Here is a 23,865-nt window from a genome sequence, read left to right as displayed (position 1 = left end):
ACTCAATGAAAATGTATTGGAGTATCAATAATGCATTTTATTAAAAACTAAACAAAACTGTCTGTCATGCATTTAAATCTAAAACAAACAAACAAGTAAATAATGCATTGGCGAGATAATAAGCACGATATATGTTTTTAAAACAACCTTTATTTGTTTATAAGAGTACAAAGGAACATGGATTTTATAAGATAATATTCACAATCCCATACATTTCAGTCATAAGTCTTTCAAACTGCTGTTGATTTATTCCTGTACTTTTCTGGCTCTTCATTTCGTTAGTTTTGCTTCATAATGCTTAAATGTATTTACCTGAGCTTGACCAAAACACTGCAGTTGAACACAGCTGACAGCAGTCTTTTTCTACCCTTATCTGATGTTTGTGTGTGTGTGTGTGTTTTAAATGGGATCCAGCTCATAAATACCTCCTCTGACACATACTGTAAAGCATGTAGGCCATTGTTGAGCAGTGAGCAGGACAGATTTTTTGCTTTGAATGTTTGTCACAATCTCCTGAATATCTTTCGACAGAGTCTGATCTTTCACTTACAGCAGACAGAGGAACAGATTGATGGATCTTTCAGTAGAGAGTCCATATGCTTCTTTTATCTTCTCTTTGATGTAAATGTACTGTGTGCTTCTCCTAATGCTCTCTGAGTCCTGTAAGAATCTCTGATTGGACTCCAGTGAGATGCCCAGCAGGAACTGCAGGAACAGAGCCAGGTGTCCATTCTCACTCTCAAGGGCTTCATTTACTTGATGCTCATTACTGATTCTCTTCCTGAAATATTCCTCCTTCCAAGGCCTATTGAGTCCCTGATTTTCTCTCAGCCTGTTGATGTATTTGAAGGGAATCTGATTGGCTGCTGCTGGTCTGAAGGTGGTCCAGAGGAGAGCAGAGGAAAGCAGCTCCCCTTTCATAAGGTTTGACATCAACGCACCTACTGATGAAGTTTCATTAGTGTCATTTTGCTTTCATCCAGACCATGAAAGATGAACAAAACTTTACATTTTGCAGATTTCCTTTCAGATTTGTTGGTGAATGTTGATAAAGCGCTAATTGTTAGAGACTTTAATATTCACATATACAATACAAAGATTTGCGTTTCAGACTTAATAAACTCTTTTTGGGTCAAGTAAAACGTCACCGGATCCATTCATTGTTTTAATCATACACTAGATTTAATTGTATCACATGGAATTGATTATACTGATATATATATATATATATATATATATATATATTACCTCTAAGTGATGATATTACTGACCACAACCTTGTATAGCGCATACTGTGTATTACTATATCATTCCATGTTATCATCTGGGTAGAACTATTTTTCCAACCACTAAAGACAGATTCACAAATAACCTGCCTGATTTGTCTCAACTGCTCTGTGCACCCGTAAATGCACATGAACTAGATTAAATGACTAGCAATATGGGCATTATCTTCTCTAATACATTAGAAGCTGTTGTCCCCGTCAAAGTAAAGGTTAGAGAGAAACGCACTGCACCATGGTACAACAGTAATACCCATTCTTCATAAATTTGGATAAGAAAGAGATATTATTGGACCAAAAAAAAAAAAAAAAAGTACACAAAATCTCTTTACAATTTACATTTAGACAGATGTACTGTTACTTCCTCTACAGTCAAAAACTTGGGTGTTATATTAGACAGCAACTTGTCTTTTGAAAATCTTATTTCACATTACAAAAACAGCATTCTTCCATAATTGCCAAGCTACGGAACATGTTACCTGTTTCTGATGCAGAAAAGCTAGTTCATGCATTCATGACCTCAAGACTGGACTATTGTAATGCACTGCTGGGTGGTTGTCCTGCATCTTTAATAAAGAAGCTACAGGTAGTCAAAAACACAGCTGCTAGAGTCCTTACCAGATAAAGAAAATATGCATATAGCCTACTACCCACATTTTACAGTCACTATACTCACTACCCAGTAAGTTCACATATCTCAAAACATTGTACTCCAGTTATATCTGATCAAATGCACATTATCATTCTTTGCTTGAAATGTTAAGAACAGCAGCTTCACTAATTTTTCTTCTGCTTTTCGGTTTCTTCCATGGGATGGGCATCCCGAGGTAATTGGAGATTACACAAGCTCCAGTTCAAGATTCAGAAGTCCAGCAGATGCCTGCAAAGACAGTGCTTCATTTGCCCCTTAACTCTCTCCTATGATGTTGGCCTGTGTGTAGATCCTGCTCAGGAAGATGTCATTCCCGATGCCACAGGCTCGCAAGACTGAGGTGAAGATGGGGGCTTGGCAAGCCGGGGGAAAGCTGGTGCGACAGAGGACCAAGGTAGAGCCAGAAAGATGGAGGGATGAGGCAAAGCCAGAGGAGTGGAAGACCAAGGTGGAAGCAGGGCATTGACTTACCAAGTTGGAGCCACAGGAATGAGGGAGACCAGTGGAGTCTGAAGACTGACAGACCCCGATGGAGCTGAGGGAGTGTGGAACCAAGAAGGAGCTGAAGTGTCAGAAGGCCAAGATGGAGTCCAGGGCTTGGAGCACTGAGGTGAAGCCACAAGCACACCCACTGGAACACAGTTTTGCCAGCTCACACACCCGGTCAGACTCTCTGGGAAGCTCTGGTTCCAGGGCGATGATCGGCTCATTCCTCTTCTCTGGCTAACTCATCATGGCAGGCTAAGTCTCTGTTTGCAGTGGGCTCTGTCTTTGCATTCACTGGGGTGGTGGTAGCTGGCTGGCACTCTGAATTTCTCATTTTTGCAAAGGGGAACCATTGTTGAGGGGTACCAACACCATGTCCTCCATGTTCCTAGATGCTTGTTTAAAGGCAAACACAATCTAGTCTTCCCTTTGAGGAATGTCCAGAAAACCAAGGTTTGTCTTTCTGTCAGTGTTGGTTGCTGGTATTGAAGATAAAAGTCAGGATCTAAGTGCAATATTTTAATATTGCAAAAACTCAAAATATCAAGATATTGGTACTTGCAACACATGAACAAAACATATCCAAAGAAGACAAAGAACTGAGGAAAACAATGGACTTAAATACATAGACCAAAGCAATCAAAGTGATGACTACCAGGTGTGCCAATCAATAAAACAATTAACTGCCACAGAAACAAACTGAAAACAAGGTCAAAGAACCAAAACATGACAAAACCCACACAGAAATACAGACTATCCATAACACTCACAAACAATAACAGATGATAACTGATACATGCCATCATGTGAAGTGATTTTGCACAAATATTCAACTGCTGTGTTTGTCAATCAGAACCAGGAGCAAAGTCATCACACAACAAAAACAAATGATGATCAAGACACAACAGTTAGCATAATGTCAGCTGGGATGACACACATTGGGACAGATCTTCTGGAATCACAAAGGGAAAGGAAATCCCTCTCCAATGGTGCTCTAGTAAATCCCGCAAAAAGAAAATCATTCAGAAAAGCTCAGCTTCCTCCAATAAGCAGTCCTCATGATTATTTTCAAGCTTTACTCTCACTTGGGATTTACACTCATATTTAATTACAATATCCCAGTTGTCAGCAATTTGTACAATTCTCCATCAAAATAGAGAAATGCTAATGTGTATTGCCATACACCTTGGATTTGGGCATTCACACATACTTTGATTTGCAGTAGGGGATTGTAAAGTTTTTAAATGCATATACCTTCTGAAAACAGATTTGATTGACATTTAGATACAGTATATAGTAGCATGTAGATGAGCTAAAACAAAATATGGTGTTGAATATGTGTAAGAGTGTGAGTGTGTGTGCCAGAGACACTGTAGAAGGACTCTGTTCTGGCTGGCCAGATAGACTCCTTCTCTATTAGATTGTGGTAAATGGGCAGGTATGTTATTACTCACATCATTTTGCCAGACAGTGAATCCATTAGCAGAACAGAACAGGCTCCAGGGCTTTTCAATGTATCCATACCAACAGTCACTCCTTTCTTTCCTGCTGATTCCTTTATACGTCACTGCCACATGACCCCAGCTGCTCCATTCAACCTTCTAGTAACATCGTCCAGTCAGACTCTCTTGACACAGAACCTGCAGATATGTGTCAAATCTCTCAGAATGATGAAGATACGGCTGCTGCACTTCCACATATGTAAACTTTCTGTTCCCTCAGACAGGATGAGATGAGCATTTGTTGTGTTTGGATCTAGTGTAAGAACACAGGCATCTGAACACAAGAAGAGACAGGAATACATGAAGGAAAGTTCTACAGTGTATGTGCGTGTGTACCTGTTACTCCCTACATCATGTCCCCACAAGGATAGTAATACCAGCAAAGTTTTACCTTGTGGGGATATTTTTTGGTCCCCATGAGGAAAACAGCTCTAAAATCTAAAATAGTAGGGTAGGGTTAGGATTAGGGTTGGGGAATAGAACATTTATACTAGATCAGGACTGGGTAACTCTGACCCTCAAAGTTTACTTAATTAGCTTGTTCAGGTGTATTTGATTAGGCTTGTAGCTGAACTCAGAATTGGCTAGCCCTGATCTATAGTACAGATGAAATATAATGAACAGATATATATATGTTTTCCTGATTTCACAAATTCCTGAATCTATCTCGACAGATCTTTCATTTCCAGCAGACAAAGAAACAGATTGATGGATATTTCGGTGCCACGTTCATCTTCTCTTTAATGTACTGTGTGGTTCTCCTGATGCTCTCTGAACTATTCACGACCAGCAGGAACCACATGAGCAGATTCAGGTGTTTGTTCTCACTCTCAATGACTTCATACCTTTATGCAGATTACAGACTACATCTATAAAGTTCAAGGTGTCAGCATTTGTTATTACATAATAGCAAAAAGGCGGCAAGGAACTTGTATAGGTGAAGCTATAGACTTTCCTCTGATGAATTACAGATTCCTCCTAAAATATCTCAATGCAAATCACAGAATACATGCCACACTCTCTCAGGTCCTCCTCATATTGCCACTTCAATAAGTTTCACAATCACTTCCCTGCTGAACTGCAGGAGTTTCTCTGGATTTCTTTCTTTGTGCTTCTGATTCTTCATGTTAATCTAAATCAGCAGGGAATGGATCTACATTTCAGTCAGATTTTCAAGGGATTTCTGAACTGATGTTGACACATGATGTGGATGATTTTTGCTCTTTTGATGTACTGATTCTCTTCTGATTACTTGTGGACTACTGTGATGTTTTTATAAACTGTTTGAATTTTTATTTGAAAATATCTAAATTTCTCCAAATCTGTTATTTATTTATTTTTTTTGAAGAAAGAAGACCACCTTGCACAATTTAACCAGTTCTAGTTCATTTTTATTTCCATTGTGTTTATATATAAACCCACATCTCTGTCTAGTAAAACTAACCTGTGTGACCTTTTAGAGTTACCTATAATCACCTATAATTAGTATTTCCCTTGGGTAAAATGACCAGGGGTTGTAGTCGGTTCTGTTTTAAACATAAAATATCCAAATATGCTGGTTGGTAATGACTCATGAACCATCTCTGAGATAATGAAGTAAAAATCTTAAAAATACACTTTTGATTTACAAACTCTCACTCTGCTGCTGCTCTTGTAAAGATTTGCTTGCCTTTTGTAATTAATTTATATATTGCAGCCACTAAAAACTTATAATGTCACAGTCATTATTTCTTCTTCTTTTTGCCCTTTTTGCCACCTTTAGACTTGGATTTGTCTTTCTTAGGAGAACCTAGTCCTTTACGTACAAGAGTCCCTCGCCACCAGGCCTGGATCTGAAAAGAGATACATGAAATAAAAGAGAAAAAAGTACATCAAGGATTAGTTATAGTTTTTTTTTTTTTCTCCCCCATATTGCAAATGTATTAATTAATCTGTTTAGTTATAGGGGCCAAGCACCAAAAGTGTGTAGGCAACTATATATATTTTTAAATACTTTATAACTTTTATTTTTCTGATTTAGGTACAAAAGTTTTTTTTTTTTTTAAATTATTAAATGTGTAAGTATTGTGGTGTCAAGAATTTACAATAAATAAATAAATAAATGAATAAAAAACAAGGCACAATTCGATGCAGGATTTTCAGAAGGACTGAAACTAAAAGACGATGCTGTGCCGACTATATCGGATCCGATAGTAATGTCACAACACACAAGTGTAAGTAACTGTTTTCATTACATAATCACTATTGCTTTGTCTGCTATTACAGATCATTTGGGATAAATGTTTTTAACGTAAATCACAGCAGTGTCCATCTAAGAAGGATGTAGGCTGTCAAACATACACAACTGTTAGCCAATCATAGCAGTGGGATTCATTTTGAGTCTGCAATCCACCATGCCTATTCAAACAGAGTGTTCCGATGGGGGGGGTCAAAAGAGGACAGTAAATAGCCTATTACATCTAAATTACTAGGGTTTTTTTAATGTAAAAATCTTGATAACATTATAAGTGGGCCTCAGAGAACAGTATAAAAAAAATAAATAAATAAAAGGCAGTTAATGACCCCTTGAATCTATTTTTTTTTTTTTCTCTCTCTCTTCTGCTGATGAACAATAAAAACAATTACAGGCAAACTAAATTGCTGCAATTACGAAAACAGAACACAACTGAAGGGTACACTGACAATAAACATGCATATCATTATAGTTATTGGTATAGTTTTTGTTTTTGATGTAAACAGGCCTAACTGAAAGCATGTATTATGCCTATTTATTCCCAGATGTGTGAAATAAATTTTTCAATGCTGTTAAAATAAAATATTTAATAATATAAAATAATGTTTTTTGCAATACTTACACACAAATATAAGAACACAGATTCTTTGATTTTTATTCAATTGTGTTTGTTCATACATGTCAGAACCCATAATTCCTATTTACTACCTCAATTCAAAATATAGCTGCAAGCAGCAATTAAGGGGCCAAGCACAAAGAAGGCAAGGTAAGTCATGTCAGCATGACTGGGAACATTAGACCCAAAAATCAAATACAGTCACTAGTAATGCGATTGAAAGATCTATAACTGTTGACTGATAGGTGTTGCTGTGACCAAACTGATAGTGTGGTCAGAGTAAGGTGACAACGACAAATACAAAGTTTGGTGTAAATATGGCAAAGCATTGCAGAGGTATAGCCTCGAGTCAATGTGGCATCATGCCATCAACTTCGTTGATGTGGTATACTAAAACAGTTTTGTCTATCTATAGGAAATACATAACTTTTTGCTGGCATGGTCTGAAGATGATTTGAGTCAAATTTGGTAAAAATTGAACCAACAGTCTAGGAGGTTTTAAACATAAATTAAAATGGTCGACAGGAAATTCAGATTATTATGGTATAATTGGTATCAATGTTCTCGGCATAATCCAAGCAATCTAACAAGGCCAGTCACATGACAAGAGGCAAAACTGTTTATAAGCTATTAGCATTTTTTTGACATTTCATTTTCATTGGTTAATGGCTTCATATTAAAGGTTTATCACTTTTGATCAATAAGTGGCGCTGTTACCAAATTGATGTGGTGCGGTCAGTGTGAGGTGACAATAGCTAAGTTTCTATCCAAAGATTTGAATTAAACTTATGCGCAAAACTGTAATATTGCATAAAACATTTGCGAATAAAGCACCGTTTCCATCCAACGTGTCAAAGAGAACAAAATGGTCACTTCCTGGTAATCTGGCACTAAATATCACTAAGAAAACTAGGAGAATATAATAATTTGCATATATGATAAATTATTTGCGCCTCAGAGCAAGCAGACGAAACACAATAAATGCGGTCATTGCTTTCGGAAGTGGATGCTGCTGTTTGGAAACACAGTCATGTAAGCCAATTATACAGAAATACTTTGACGACAGACTTTTCTCAGGCATTTCAGAACGACCATAACATATAGATGCTGTGAACGAGATCGGTCCGCTGGTTAGTCAAGTTATCCCGTCTCATAGCGCAAAGTCACATGATTTTTTCGATGCGCATGGAGGAATTTATTCTGTAAATGTGTTTCCATGTAGTTTATGCGCATTTTTTCTTATCGGATAAAAAGTTTATCCTACTCAAAAGTTTTTCCTTCCAGCATTTTTTTTTTTTATGCAATATACCAAAATGCGCATAAAACTAGGTGGATGGAAACAGCTAATCACACACATGACATTTAGTGTCAATATGGCAAAGCTTTGCAGAGATATATCTTCAGATGTAGTTTGGCATTATTATAGCAAATTCATTGATGCGTTAAAAGATAACCCTTCTGTATATCAACACAAAATCCACAACTTTTTGTTGGCATAGTCTGAAGATGATCTAAATCATTCGAAATGTAGGCTTTTAACAAATAAAAATGGCGGACAGGAAGTTCGGCCGACTATGGCAAAAATGGTATCTATGTTCTTGGAATGACCCAAAGAATATATATAAAAGTTTCATTACAATAGGCTAATATAATCAAAAATTATCAGCATTTTTGGAAATTTCATTATTAATGGTTCATGGCTTCATATGAATGGTTTATCACTTTTGACCAATAGGTGGTGCTGTTACCAAATTGATGTGACGTGGTCAGTGTAGGGTGGCAATGGCACATACAAAGTTTGGAGTCAATATGTCAAAACTTTGCAGAGATACACCCTCAGACGCAGTTTGGCATCATTCTAGCAAATTCGTGGATGCATTAACTTAAAGGGGTCATTGGATGCCCATTTTCCACAAGTTGATATGAATCTTTAGGGTCTTAATGAAAAGTCTATAACATACTTTGGTTAAAATTTCTCAACGGTAGTGTAAAACAACACTCTTTTAACCTGTCAAAAAAAGATCTGTTCACAGCAAGCCGTTATGGTGCATTGCCCTTTAAATGCTAATAAGCTCTGCTCACCCCGCCCCTCTCTTCTGTGGGGTGACGCGCAGTTCTCTGAGAGACTGTAAACTTTAGCCGCATTCATTGTGAAACTTGCTAACTAGCACATTATTAGGAAATATTGCAAAATTCATTAAGAAAATTATACTTACTTCTTCTGGAGGTGAGGCTGGATCACGAATGATTTGAGCGAACATAGACACATTTGGGTAGATCGGAGGATGTATTTCCTTCAAAAACAAAGCTAATCCACTGCGTCTTCAGCGGCTCAGATGTCGGGAGTAAATGACGACTGATATGTTCATTATTACATCCAACAACAAAACACCTCAGTCGCTTAGGAGACATTCTTGTCTACCCCTGCTCTGGCATCGAAACAATGGCGGACTGATAACAGCTCGCTCAGGGTGGGTCTAAGGTAAAACACCAGTATCAATCAACAATCATGGGAGCGGCCTGGGTCTGTGTGACGTCACACAGCCAATAATCTCAGAACGTCTTGATTTTAGAAAGGGGTCATGATTTATCAATAAAATCAGTTTATCAATCGGCAAAATTGGTATCTATGTTCTTGGAATTTCATTACAGTAGGCTAATACACTCAAAAGATATTAGCATTTTTGGAAATTTCATTATAACATCTGACCACAAGGTCAGATATAGCATTACGACTTCAAACAGATGACGAACCCTCCACGTTAACAGGGATCTCCACACGGAGAGGTTTATTTGCAAAAACCAAAGGCCTGTGTGCATCAAAACGACGGAAGTATGACGGACAGTAGATAAACGACGCATCACAATTAATAACGAACAACATCCACAGACTGTTGTGAGTTCAGAGGTGCTTGCAAAAGACATTTCGAAACCTGTGAAACTGATACGTCACTTACAAACCAAACATCCAGGGTTAAAAGATAAACTGTTTGACTTTTTTGCTGTAAAGAATCAGCATTAACAAGTTAAAAACAAACTATGATCAGCCAAACCACTCTGCCAGTAAAAGTGCTTACTGCTTCATATGAGGTGGCGCATTTAGTTGCCAAGGCCAAAAAAACTCATACAATTGCAGAGAGCCTCATTCGTCCAGCAGCAATGGTCATCTGTATAACTAGTTTGGAGATAAGTATGCAAGTGACATTGAACAAATTCCACTATCTGACAAACACCATAAGCTGGCGTATCACTGAAATTGCAACCAACGTCAAATGTCAAATGCTAATTGAGAGAATAAGGAATGTATTTTTTTCATTGAAGTTAGATGAGTCATCAGACATCTCAAACTCCTCCCAACTAATTGTATTTGTCAGCTACCGTCATGAGAGAAAATTGCTTGAGGATCTTCTATTTTGCTCAACACTGGAAAAAACATGCACAGGAAGAGATTTTTTTTTTTTTATATAAACTCAATGGTAAACTGAATGAACTTGGGTCTTTGTTGGGACATCTGTGTCGGTGTGTGCACAGATGGAGCGGGATCAATGTTAGGGAAAAATAAAGGACTCGCTGCTTTGGTTCATGAAGTAGCTACGCACGTTCGTTTCACACACTGTGATTCACATAGAAGCCCTTGCATGCAGCAAAAACTCTTCCTGCGAGTTGAATGCAGTGCTTAAAACAGCAACACAAATTGTAAATTTCATAAAGACTTGACCCACAAAATCAAGACTGTTTGGCCCGTTGTGCAAAGAAATGGGGTCAGAATATGAATCATTACTTTTGCACTCAGAGGTAAGATGGCTCTCCAGAGGGAAAGTACTGCAGCGGATATTTTCACTGCGTGATGAACTGAGGATTTTTCTGCATGATTATGAATCTTCCTTTGCAAATTATTTTACTGACCCGAAGTGGCTCACAGATCTTGCATACTTGTTTGACATTTTTGATAGACTTAAAGGGTCATGAACTGAGAAACCAAAATCCACTTGATCTTTTGACATATAAGAGGTCACTGTACTGAAAAACATCCTGAAAGTTTCAGAACCCAAAACTTTGCATTGTTTGTGTTGCCTTCCTTCTGATCCTAACGTTAGGAAAGTGTGAAACTTTATTTTTAATACAATTTTTAAATTCCAGATCATGTCAGTAAGACGTAGTCCTTTGCTCACTTCATTTTACCACAGATTTGTTAACAAACAAGGCACAATTCGATGTGTTTTCAAAAAGATTGAAACTAAAAGACGATGCTGTGCCAACTATATTGGATTCGACAGACATGTCGCAACACACAAATGTGAGAGTAACTGTTTTCATTATGTGATCACTATTGCTTTGTCTGTAAAACAGAACGTTTTTGATATGCACTGAGTATTTATGCGTTTTTAACCTAAATCACAGCAGCGTCCATCTGTGAAGGATGTAGATTGTCAAACATATACAAGTCAATCATAGCAGTTGCTGTTTACTTCCGAGTCTACAATCCATCATGCCTATTCAGAGCATTCTGGGTTAAAAACAGGACAGAAAATAGCCTATTATGCATGTCTTAAAGCCCGAAAACCCCTTGTCTAGAATGAGTTTCAGAACTTTTTCGCAAGCGGTTCTATGGGCTGCCATAGACTCAAGAGTGGAAAAATTAGAAGCAGAAGAAACGGAAGAATAATAATACTATGAATGCACCATTCGGTGCTTGGCCCCTAATTAAACTCAACTTCAGGGACTGAACTGAAATTCTCAATTAAATTCTGAATGGTACACATGGAAGTTGAACAAAACCACAAAACAATTTAATGAAGCTGCTGAAAAAGACTGCCTTTTTTTATGCATACAAGGTTCAGTTCCATATTGCATCATATTCTGCTCAAAAGTAATTACATAATAAAATGATACACCTTCTCATAGTAATTTTCCTTTGACCTACTTTTCCTAAAATCTATGAAGCTACATTTTACCTTAGTTGCTGCATCTCTCTCCTTCTGCTCCTTCTCCAGCTGTGCATGCAAACGTTCCTTCTCCGTCCTGTCCTCAATGATAACTTCTTGCATGTCTCTGCACTAAGGTGCAAAAAGGTATTTTACAATTTGCCAGTGCTAATCAATACTTTATTAAAAAGTATTCTGAAAGGAATTAATATCAGGAGACAGTAAACATGTAGCACTGATGTGTTTTATATTAAACCTTCTTGGACAGCTCCTGAATTCGTGCCTGGCTGATGTTTCTTTTATTCTGTAGAGCAGTGATCTCTTGCTCCTTCTTCTCCATGTCTTTTTCATACCGCTGGATCCAAAACTGTAACTTCTCCTGTAAGTTCTTTTAGGCACAAAAAGTTCAGTGACAGCAATGAATTCCAAAGGATTTACATTGCAATAGGCTTATTTCAATGTATTAAGGGAACAGTATTCCTTAACATTTCTCAAACTTTCATATATATATATATATATATATATATATATATATATATATATATATATATACCGTATATAATTTTTTTTGATACTAGGAATTTTAACAAGCCTAACCAACAAGAATTGGCCAAGTCATTAGTAAAGTTTTGCTGAGACTGCAGAATTCCAGAGAGCATTCCGAAATGCATTGTTAGCCAAACTGTGGTTGCAAGTTCTGTTGTTACTAACATAGTTCAATAATTTGCCTTTTCCTGAAACCGCAACTGCATTCGAAATCACTGTCTGGTAACATTTGGTTTCAAACTTACTTTTATCAGATCAATGTTTTAGTATGATGTGGACTTCATGCTCTTGGGCAAAATAATAACATTCTATATACTTCATTCAATTTAAATCTACAATGAATTAATCATTAAATAAAGTTAAGCAAACAAAAATAGTAAAGTATTCCTCAGATGCACTGTTCATTACAGCAGCATTTTGGAGAAAATACATTATGGAGAAAGCTTCTGGCTGAAGGATCTTCGTGTATATAAAAGTAAAGTGTACGCCAATTGCTCACATGTTAAAATGAACATCTTTCTGCTGTTTGTGGAAATGAAGTATAATAATTTGGCATTCATTTTGGTCTTGAATCTGTTCATTGGCTAATTGGCAGAAGGCATTAATGTCATTAATGGCAGTTCTATATTGTTGAACCAACATGGTTCAAACAAGAGATGCGATCATGTTACTGCGGTTTCAGGAAACTGTCATGACTAGCTACTTATTTTCTAAGTGGTGAGTTTTGTTGTTGTTTGGAATATCTTTCCTGGTAAATTAGAGCAGTAAGGGAAATTAAGTGTTGTTCGTCATAATCATTCAAATGAGGACTAAATTATTTAAATACAGTGTAAATTAGAAACACATTTCTATAGGTGCATTCCAAACACTTCTTACTAGTTACAGGGGTATCCAATCCTGCTCCTGGTGAGCCAATATCCTGCAGATTTTAGCTCCAACCTGCCACAACACACTTTCCTGAAAGTTTGTTGTGTAGGTGTTTTTTGATCTGAAGGCTGCATATCTTGGCTGCAGCTTCATACAGCGTTGTTGAAGGCTGTCTGAATTTGAAGGATCGTTGGAAAGCAGCATTCATTTTGCATTCTTCTTTCAGCATATTTAGAAGCCTCAGAGGTATTGGATTAAGCAGGATGCAACCTCAATAGAATGCAACCTTCCAACTGAGAAGCACCCAGTAATCATGAAGACCTTTATTAGCTCGTTCAGAGTTGGAGCTGAACTGAAGCAGGATTGGATGCCCATGCTCAAAACACCAACTAGGGTACCTTCAGTTCTCACAGGTACACAACCCCTGTCAGTACAATAGTTTGTTTTACAAAGCTTTATGAATTACACTTCATAAAATAAAGTTGTACTTCACTCACTGCATGCTGTCTTTTCAGGAAGGTCTCCAACTCCATGTGAACATTCTTTTCCTCTTCAGTTCTCTCTTGCAGCATCTGAGTGTGCATATTAAAATGTGTATGTATGTGGGTATGTTAGAATTATTGTAATTACTATAATTATGACTTATTAAACTTATTATTTGGAAACTCTGAATTTATGAAATTACTGACATCTGTCACTTGATCATATTGTTGTAAAAAAAAAAATGGGAGTGTCTTCAACATTTAAAATACCTAGGAATCGACATCTACACAATATACCATTATTCCTTGATGGGCTTTTTTGTTCTTCAATATTTCTTCAATAAGAGCATCAAGAGGTGTGGCTCAAATGCTTTAATAACTGAGCTACATTCAATCACACACAAAACATTCTGGGTTGACACAAGGGCATTACTATAGTGTTGTAGGTAGTTTCAAAGGCACAAAATGATGCAGCTACATAGACACACACCCCAAATTCATCCTCCAGTTCCTTCTCTTTGTGACTGTTGAGTTTCAGTCCCTGGCAGACCAGCTGTTCGGCACAGCTATTCACGAATTTCCCTTGTCGGTTTGACCGCACCCTTATGTCCTGTACCTGGTCTCTCAGGTAGGCCACCAACTCTTCAAGCCTCTGAGAACAAAACAGTCTTTTCAGCCAGACTGCAAGCCACATGCATATTTGTCTAAAATGTTTGACCAAAGTTAGTAGGTGAAGACGATGCAGTACTTTTATTCTGTCAACTTTGATACAATTGTCATATTGTTCAAACATCTCTATATTATGCACAATAAAATCATGACTGTGGGAATATTACGTAAATGGTGTTCAAGTCAAATTAAATATTAATTAATAAAAAGTCTGTATGTAAATGAACAGGTGATTACCTCACACTCCTCTGTTTTTTGCTTGTGAATGTCAAGTAACTCTTTTTGCAGTGCTTTAATCCTGAGTCGACCCTCTTCCTCCCTACAGTTTATGTACAATGTGTATGTATGTTCACTGTTTTAGGTTATATATTAAAATCATCTGATATGTTGGGGTGAATGATTGGTCACTTCATGTTAAGACCTGTTTATTATGTCCAGAAGCTGGGCTTTCTTCTTTCGCTGCTCTTCTACTGCAGAAAAGAGACTCTGAAAAGAGTTGTTCTCCTGCAGGTCAACCATTAGCCCATGTATCACATCTGACACAAACTGCCTATATTGGATCATAGATTATATTGAAATGGTTTATGAAACATTATGAAATATTGAAACGTGAGCTCAAACTCAAAATGTATGCAAAATGACATTAAATGAAAAACAATAGCCAAACCTGTTAATTGCATATAGTGTAGCAACACTATACTAGAGAAATGTGTACTCACCTGTCTTTCTGCACTTTGGCCAGGTTGTCAGGAGCAAATATCCTCTCCTGAATGCTAAGTTGCTTTTTGGATTGGTATAATTCTCCTGTGAAATCAGAAAAACTGCTCCCAGCAATCAGTCCAGCTGTTTTCAGATGCAGTTCGGTCCTTTGCTGCTAAATAAAGAGAGTGATATAGTAGTAAAAAAGAGAAAAACAGAATTGGGAGATAAAACACAAGGATGGCATGTTTACTATGAGACTATTACTATTGTTTGGCGATTAAAGAGCTGGACTGGCAATAACGGTTGTATTTTCAAACCCAACAAGGAACTATCCCTATTCTGTCCTTGATCAAGACACTTGACCTCAAGTTACAGCAAGAGAACTGTCTAATATGTGCTATAAATTGAGTCAGTCTCATGAAACCTGTCAAGAACATGTCCAGTCAAAATTATATGAAAGAAATGAAAGATATTTTTAAAGTTCAACAATGAACACGGGTATCACTAGGCCCGTTTTGGGGGGCTTACCCCATCCACCGTAAGGTTTTCAACAGTCATCAGACTACGGGTGAGTCCCATTTCTCTGTCTTACCCCTTCCCCTTCCCCTACCCCTTCGTCTTACACCTAGCCCTTGTCCCTCGAAATCGAGTGGTAAGCGCTAGGGGTGAAAACATACCACTATGAAATGAGACACCACTTGGTTACAGTTACGTCATCATACACCGTCGCTAGCTGGCTGCTACGTCACCAGAGCCGACAAGTTTGGATCGTTTTACAAACTTGTTAAAACTGTAGACATGCATGGAGTCCATTCAAGGCTAGTCTGCGGGACTGTTGTGCAAATCAGCAATGTAACGTTAGTGTAGCAAACTAGCGATTTTTTAAAACGTTTCAATTAAGAACATGGTTGCAAATATATATAGGACTGTCTAGAGCACAAAACAAGACTGTTGTAATTTTTAAATAAATTATTTAAGCCGAAAATACTTGAATACTTGATGATCTGGCCGCCATTGTTGCCGGTTGCGCAGTGTGTTCTGGGTACCCCTTGGTTTCAAGTAAGCTCGCGAAAATGCTTGGTTTTAAGGGGTATCTACCACTTCCCCTTAGCCCTACCCCTCGATCAAAACGAGAATTGGGATAGCCCTTACTCTCACGTGAACGCGCAAAACTAAGGGGAAGGGGTAAGACAGAGAAATGGGATTCACCCTACATTGTTTTCGTCCAGGAAAAATGGAACTTGAAGACATACTGTAACAATTATGGACTTTGGTTTGTGTTCCTGCCGGAGCCTTAGTTTAATTCATTGATCTAGTTTCCCATGTTGTCCTGATTAGTTAGTTCTGTTCACCTGTGTTTGTTCTATTATGTCATTAGTCCCGCTCTTGCTTTGGTATTTTTGCTTTTCCCCACTTCTGTTCAGTCTCTGCTGGTTATGCTGGGTACACACTAAAAGATTTTTAAAATCTCATAAGATCTTCAAAATGCGAGAGACCACAAACATGAGGGGAAAAAAAAATCCTAGATTTAACCGTTTTGCTCCTATAGTGTGTGGTGTCCTGTCCTCGGGGTCCCCCCCCCCCCATCAGGATTTTTGATCAGGGTGCCTCCGACGTTCTTCCGAACAGATTCAGTCACTCTTAACACACATCACACCACAGGAAAATCTGATAAGACACACTTTAGAACCACCAAGATAATCGGGACATTACCTAGGATTGTCGGAAGGGGAGAAATCGGCTTATCTTGTGGTGTGTGCCCAGCATTATTAATGTTGCTTAACCCTACATCGCCCCTCGAGTAGGGTTTACGTTTAAGGTCCTTGGGGTCAGATAGACCCCAAACTTTTACAGAGCGATTGCATAAGGAAATATACATTTTTTATATGACAAACTATATATCATTTTTTTTATTTACTTCTCAACTATACATTTATGCTGCGTTTTTGTGGATATTTGATAGTTTTTTTACCTATTTACTGCACAATTATTCAACTACGCCATAAATTGGCTTATGAAAAATTTATTTTTTATTAAAAAATCACTTAAATTATGACCTAAATTAAAAATAAATGGTTTCTAGATATTGGCCCATGTGTTAGGGATAGAATACTGCCATCTGCAGGTTAGAATAAAAACTTTAGGAATTACAGTTAAAGAAAGAAAGTGCAATGACCACATATATCCAGCAGAGGTCCATAGGGACTCATTCATTTTCAGTTCGGTTTCAAGTCAATTTTTCTTCATGTTTCAGCTTCTCCTTGCAACTTTATGATATATATTTTGTGAAAATATATTTAAAAATTCTAAAATATATAAAAAAAATCCATATTTTTGTCAAAGGTTAGAATTTGTTGTTATTGTGTGGTGTCTTTTGAATGGTCTGCTTTTGCAAATTATGTTACATAAATTTGCAGAAATGTCTCTCTCTCTCTCTCTGTGTGTGTCACATTGTTATGCATTTATGTTCTGTGCATTTTATTTGCCAAAATCTAAAAAATGCACTGGACACCTATGTCACACCTGTGTGTGTGTGTGTGTGTGTGTGTGTGTGTGAGAGTGAGTGAACATGCTTGTTCCATGTTGCATTTGTGCTCTAGTACCAGTCCTTCATTTATGAGTGGAAATTTTCAGATTTATGCCAAATTTGTTGATTTTATATGCCAATTTCTATAAAATGCACTCTATTGCAGTCACACACACGTGTGTGTTTGTGTGTGTGTGTGTTGCGTATGAGATAGAATGTTCGTTCCAATTTGCATTTGTGCTCTAGATCCAGGCCTTTATAAAAATGTAAAACTTTTCAGATTTATACTGGGTTTATTACTTTTTTTTTGACAAATGAAACAAAAAAAAATCTTTTTTTTCACTTTTCCCATTCATTTTCAATCTGACCCCAAGGACCTTAAACGGTAAATTTTTTTTTACACACCTTTAGAACAAGTAGTTTTTTTGGGTGTGTTTAGATAGATTATTTAGGAAAAGTCACAGAGTCTCATGACCCTGAGATGAAGGGAACATTTTTAAAAAATAAAGGAAAATTCCATTGGGGTCAGATAGACCCCAAGGACCGATTAAGGGTTAAGTTGCTGTTTGGTTGTGGATACTGTGTTGGAATACCTGTTCTTCTGAGGATTACAATTAAAAGGACTGTTTGAACTGTCTTCTTCAGCGTGCGCTTGATCTCACTCCACGTGACCGTGACACATACTTATTTTCATTTGTTATTTTCATTTGTTTTTTTTTTTTGTCAAATGTGTGCCTCAGGTCCCAAAGGTTTCTGTGATGGCTGGATCTCATTGATTGGCTTCTGTGATCCATGTGATGTTTTCTGGCTACCAGCAGTTCAAGAAAAGATCTCCTCCTGCCTTGGACATCTCAAAGATTGTAAAGGCTGCTCTGGAGTTTGTAATCCCAGTAATGTTTGCTGAGGGCCCCAGACACTCATGTCATGCCTGTCTCAGTGCTTTCTGTGTAGGTTGCTCCAGTTCTAGAGCTCTTTATCTTGGCTGCCCTGCTACGAGTGCTCCCTAAAGTTTCCGTGGACACGCCAAAAGTTCCTGCAATGGCTGCTCTGGTCTCTGCACCATCCACCATGTCATGTCCACCCAGCACCAAAATTTACTGTCATTCCACCACAGAGGTTCCCGCTACTGAGATTTACTGCTACTTCCTGCTACTGATCAAGATTCCTGTAATAGCTGCCCTAATGGTCTCTGTCTGGACCGGGTGTGCCTCACATGTCCTGAAAAGTGAAGCTGCGGGCTCTTTGATCGCCCCCTGGTGGCTGGCTGCAGTACAGGTCAAAAACCCCGCCCTCTCCATGTAAACAAGTGGGACTTGAGTCAAAATAAAAAAAAAGAATTACACTTCCAATACAATTTTCCGAAATATGGTTTTGGTCATTTAAGGTAGTTGTGAACACACTGATATATGTTCAATTGTTTATTTTTGTGATAAGTTTAATTTTAGCTAGTAATTTGATGCTATAAAAACAGGGTGTGTCGTTATGGTTGATTGGGTCTGCGGGAGTTTGGACGGGAGTTTGATTCCGCGGCTCCACCTCACGACACTACTGCGCAGACTCTGGCTCCAAACGAATCTCTACTGCACAGACTCGGGCTCCAAATGACGTAATTTTCTCAAGATGTCAACTGCCACATTGAGATCCTTTGGCTTCACTTTTCTATAGTGGAAGGAAGCAGAGACGCGTCGTCCATCTTGTTTTACAGTCTATGGTCTGGACCCGCTGCTACAAGAGCTCCCAAAAAGGTTCCCATAAATGCTGCCTTGGAATTAGAGGAGACAGTGATGAGACAGTGCTGCCTCAAAGTTACGTTGAGTTATGTTGTGACTGTTTATGTTGTATGTTAATACCCTATGAAATGTGTTTTCCTAAGTTCTAAAATGTCTCACTCTGTTCTTTAAAAATGTTGCCTCCCTTTTTTCTTTATTTATATTTTATTTTGGAGAGAATTTACAGAACATGCTGTTTTGTCCCAGCCAGGTCACTGCATGAGACATTGTGCCATTGCTCCGAGTTCCAGAGTTCCCTATTATTCATATATGGTGATATAAAGATATAAAATATTCTAATATTCTAAAAAAAAAAAATGTTTTTATTTGCCATAATTATAAGCCAGAAATTACAGTAGTAAAATTAGAGGAATAATACTCACTGTCAGAAAGAAAGAAAAAAAATCTTGCATGTGAGGAAAGATTAAATCTTAAATGGAGGAAAGATTAAAAGAAGAAAAAGATGGCAAATAATGAAAAATGTCTGTCAAAGACTTATTGGTTGTATCACAATGTCAGTGACATGTTTTCAACATGGGTAGAAGCCCAGAGTTTTCAGTTAGGCTAAAGTAAGAAAAAACACAGCTAGGAGCCATCAAACGATGGCAAAATCTGTATGAGAAATAGCCTAAAACATTAGAAGACACAGTTATATCATAGACCTATGAAAACGAATGGGAGCTATACAGCTACAATAAATAATCCATAGAAAATAATCATGGATTTTAAATTAACAATATGTGAATTAATGTTGTAATTTTGATTGCTAGCTCTGTGGCTCGTGCCTGTTGCTCCACTGGGACATGAGCGAGCATCGGCCAAAACAGTGACAAAACGTACAAGACTGAACGAGATTCACCGGCATTATGTCAAGAGATGAGGCAGCCTAAAATCACACTGCCTCTCAACTGTAGCCTGCTTTTGTTCCCCACCAAATCTTTCATGTGCTGTGACTCATTTTTGGTGGCGAATGCAACCATGCATTTTAGGCACAGCCTGGCGTGCTGAGAATAATTTGCAAAGTTTTTTTTTTACATTAAATTCATGAAATGTATGCAATTTATTTTTTCACTCACTTTCCAATTTGGCTACTACATTTTACAGAAGGAGAAGGCTTTCCTGCTGGACGCTCCTGTTTCTCAGTTACTTTTTGGCACTGTTCTATACTGCAAAGCAACAGTCAGCCGCTTTCTGGCAGTTTGAATACCCAACAGGCTCAAGAGCTTCTGTTCTGTTAGTTCCACTGTGTTAGGCATATTAGGCAACAACAGATCAGTGCTTGAATGTCTCAAATCTCATTCATTTTCACAGATTTTACTGACAGCAGATTGTTAAAATGAACATAAACTGAGGTGTCAAACAAAACAATTGACGATAACACTTGTTTAACTAGACAGAGAATATAGTTGTCTATAAATATTACATAATTTAAAGAACATAATGATACTGTTTGCAATAGTAATGTAACAAAGAATATAAGATTAGAACTGACTGGGGCTGCAAATTAGTCATTGGCTAGAAGCCTGTATGTAGAGCATCTGTAATATTATTCTGCATTGTCCCTGTTAAATAAACAACTAAATAAACAAGTTTGCAAGTGTGTATCTAAGTGAACACACTCCAATGCGATCCGAAACTTTGATTCATTCAAATTCATTCTAAATCATGCTAGCAACATGTTAAAACAATGCTAGAAACATGTTAGAATGGTATGTGCTAACAACATGCCAGTAACGTGCTAGTGACAGGCCGCTAAACCATGCTAAACATGTTAGCAACATCTAGCAAACATAGCACGACACTTAGGACATGCGGTAACACTTTATTTCGATAGTCCACTTTAGACATTCTACTAACAGTAAGTAACTTTGCAACTACATGTCAACTAGCAGTCATTAGAGTATTAATAGACTGTCTGCTTAATATCTTCTAACACTTTATTTTGATGAGTCCACAACATACAACATACTGACTACGAGAAACTCTGCAAGTATATGTCAACTTATTCTACTAACCCTAAACCTACCCTACTGAGAGTTATAGTAGACATGTAGTTGCAAATTAATGAGAATTAGTTGACATGTAGTTACAAAGTGACTTATAGTTAGTAGAATGTCTAAAGTGGACTATCGAAATATGGACTATCGGATATGCTAACTACTAGTTTAACATGTCAGCAATGCCTACATTTATTTGGTCTGATGTGGTGTATAGCGCTCTTATGAGGTCTAATTGTGTCTGAAGTGGTTTATTAAGGACTGAACTGGTTTCATGTGGTTTTATGAGTGTTTGTTGAGGTCAAATGGTGTCTGAAGTGGCCCACCTATTATTATGAGCTTGACAAATTCAAGCGGACAACTTCACATTGCTTTCATATGCAAATTTTAAATACCACATTCCTATTTACCATCATTCTGGTAGCACGTGGAGGCAGCATCAGTGAAAACAAGCATAGCTAGCTTTAGCAACATTAGCCTTATACAGAGTAACAAGAAGCTCTTTCAGAAAGGCAATTTGGAAAACAAAATATGACTTCTATTTTCGCCAGTGCATCCCAAAACACAGCACTTGTAATACCTCTTTGGCACTTACATTGTATATCTCCAGCAGCTACAGCAAGAAAACAGTAATGATGGAAGCTGCTTTTCACTCTTGGCTGTGTCTATGCTAACATGGAATAAATCGTCACAGATGGGCGGGATTTCTCAAAACGATGACGTGTACATAGGGATAAATCTGGAATTGTGTGTTCAGAGAGACTGTTTATGATTTATTGGGATTATATAAAAAATGAGTGGGCGGATTTACCATTATAGGCTGGTTGTTTTCACATACTGTGTTCAAAGACCTTACTAAAGTGATTTCTGCATAATAGGTCCCCTTTAAATGAGTTCTATTGTGTTAGAAAGCAAAACGAATAATATTGTAATTAAAAAATAAATGGTCTAAAATAAATGCGCCTGTGTTTAAAAGTAAGTGGTGCAACACAACTCGAATTAAAACCTAGATCAACAAAGTCTTAATTAGCTCTAAACTTTAACCAATTCAATCCGAAGTTATTGGTGCATCCCACTCAAAAGGAATAAACATCAACAGGCACCAAATATAGCACACAGATCAATGTAACATTAGCAGATGACAAAAGAAATTAACGTAGTTACAGTACAAATTGCTGTTCTTTAAATAGAAAACTATGAGGTTGTTTTAAATTTGATGATGTTACGTTACTCACAGTGTCCGCTCCGGGGCGTATAATGTTTCCTAACACTACCAGCTGATCAGCGCAGTCCTGCAGCACAGCACACGCTCTGAGCACATCTACAGACAACATACTGCTTATTCTGACCAAATAGATGGGAAAATAAAGAAAATAACAAGTAACGGCTTCCTTTCTATCAAGCTAAAACAACAGACAAATCAACCGTGAAAAAGAGCACACGTGCTGCTGTAGCTACGGTGTCCGTTGTCATGACAACACTTGTACACAGATCACATGTACACATTTGTTAGCTACACCAGATTTAACTAATGTTAATGCACAATATATTTGTACTACTATATAATGTATTATTATCTACACACAGTGTAAAAATTGAACTCACATAAGCCTCACATCATTGATGAGCGTTTCTTTATTTAATTGATTTAAATGTGCATTATATCATTTATTCAGAAGGCGTCAAATGGTAACGTAATCGTGAATTTCAAGGGTATTTTTCGTGTTTTTAAATAATGTCAATGCATTGTTGTTATTGTCGTTATCATTTTTATTTTATTTTATTTTTGCTTTATATTGTATGATTTCATGTAGGCTACATATATCAAAAAATAAATAAATGAATTCTTAACAAAATATAATTCAAATATATGCTAAATAACAGTGAAGTTCAATTAAATACATTTTGAAATTATATGTATATACTGTATAAAGTTTCAACCTTTTTTAAAAAAAAATTTTTAACCACATATATTTTCAAATGTATTTCAGGGACAAGAAAATGCATTTCCAATAGTATCTTGCATTTATGGTAAATGCAGCACGTCCTGATATTGCCGAGTTAGACGTGTTCCTGGGCAACATATTTTGTTGACCCTGGAACAACGTTGTAATCCAAAAATATAATCTTAACCATATTCCTACACCTAAACCTAACCTTACCCATGAGTAATCCCTAAAAGAGAAACTGATATATGAATTACACTGATGTACAAGCACCAAACACTGATTGTAATCCTAAACTTCACAACAATTCTAAACTGGTTCTTGAAATCTGATTGGTTAATCACAATGTTGTTCCAGGGTCAACAAAGATGTTGGCCCAGGAACACGTCGCACTCGGCAATATCAGGTTGTGCGTAAAATAATACAAAACTAGATTCATGTAGTGTAACTATATTTGAAAATACATCGTTTTTGCCATGTAGATGCAATTTACAACTTTACATATTATTATTATTCTCATTAGGCAAACATCATAATTTCTGCCGTCTCCATTACCAGTGTTGTCGAGTACGATCTCCTGTGAAATCTCCCATTAAAACAAAAATAAATGTAAAAAAAAAAAGCAATTAATCTTGACATGGCATTACCTGAACATTATTTTCA

At 37.2% G+C, this 23,865-nt stretch overlaps 1 protein-coding gene across 5 annotated transcripts; it reads right to left on the bottom strand.

The window, feature by feature from the left end:
* Positions 1-220: 220 nt before the first annotated feature.
* Positions 221-23,865, bottom strand: iqcg (IQ motif containing G). 5 transcript variants are annotated; one of them, XR_009267117.1, is made up of 10 exons: positions 22,492-22,716; positions 14,981-15,135; positions 14,683-14,811; positions 14,499-14,580; positions 14,083-14,244; positions 13,608-13,682; positions 11,954-12,085; positions 11,728-11,829; positions 3,876-5,755; positions 221-3,415 (listed from the first exon to the last, which is right to left on the bottom strand). XR_009267117.1 is itself a non-coding variant. In XM_058752359.1 (9 exons), the coding sequence occupies exons 1-9, from the start codon at positions 23,839-23,841 to the stop codon at positions 5,648-5,650; spliced, it is 1,026 nt and encodes a 341-aa protein (XP_058608342.1). In that variant the 5' UTR covers positions 23,842-23,865; the 3' UTR covers positions 221-5,647. The 5 variants fall into 5 exon arrangements, 3 of the variants coding, with proteins under 3 accessions (XP_058608342.1, XP_058608339.1, XP_058608340.1); XR_009267116.1 differs by having other exon boundaries at positions 221-4,176; positions 4,260-5,755; XM_058752359.1 differs by lacking the exon at positions 22,492-22,716 and adding an exon at positions 23,758-23,865 and having other exon boundaries at positions 221-5,755; positions 14,981-15,132.

The sequence above is a fragment of the Onychostoma macrolepis genome, chromosome 18, assembly GCF_012432095.1.
Source record: "Onychostoma macrolepis isolate SWU-2019 chromosome 18, ASM1243209v1, whole genome shotgun sequence".
Classification (NCBI taxonomy): domain Eukaryota; kingdom Metazoa; phylum Chordata; class Actinopteri; order Cypriniformes; family Cyprinidae; genus Onychostoma; species Onychostoma macrolepis.
The sequence above is the reverse complement of the archived record's forward strand: the minus strand, read 5'-3'. Positions and strand labels throughout refer to the sequence as shown.

Coding starts and splice junctions, on each gene's coding strand:
- iqcg (XM_058752356.1), bottom strand. CDS start 22,590: ATGTTGTCTGTAGATGTGCTCAGAGCGTGTGCTGTGCTGCAGGACTGC. Junction 14,812..14,980: donor GCCAAAGTGCAGAAAGACAG/GTGAGTACACAT, acceptor GATCCAATATAG/GCAGTTTGTGTCAGATGTGA. Junction 5,756..11,727: donor AGAGAGATGCAGCAACTAAG/GTAAAATGTAGC, acceptor ATCTCTTTTCAG/ATCCAGGCCTGGTGGCGAGG.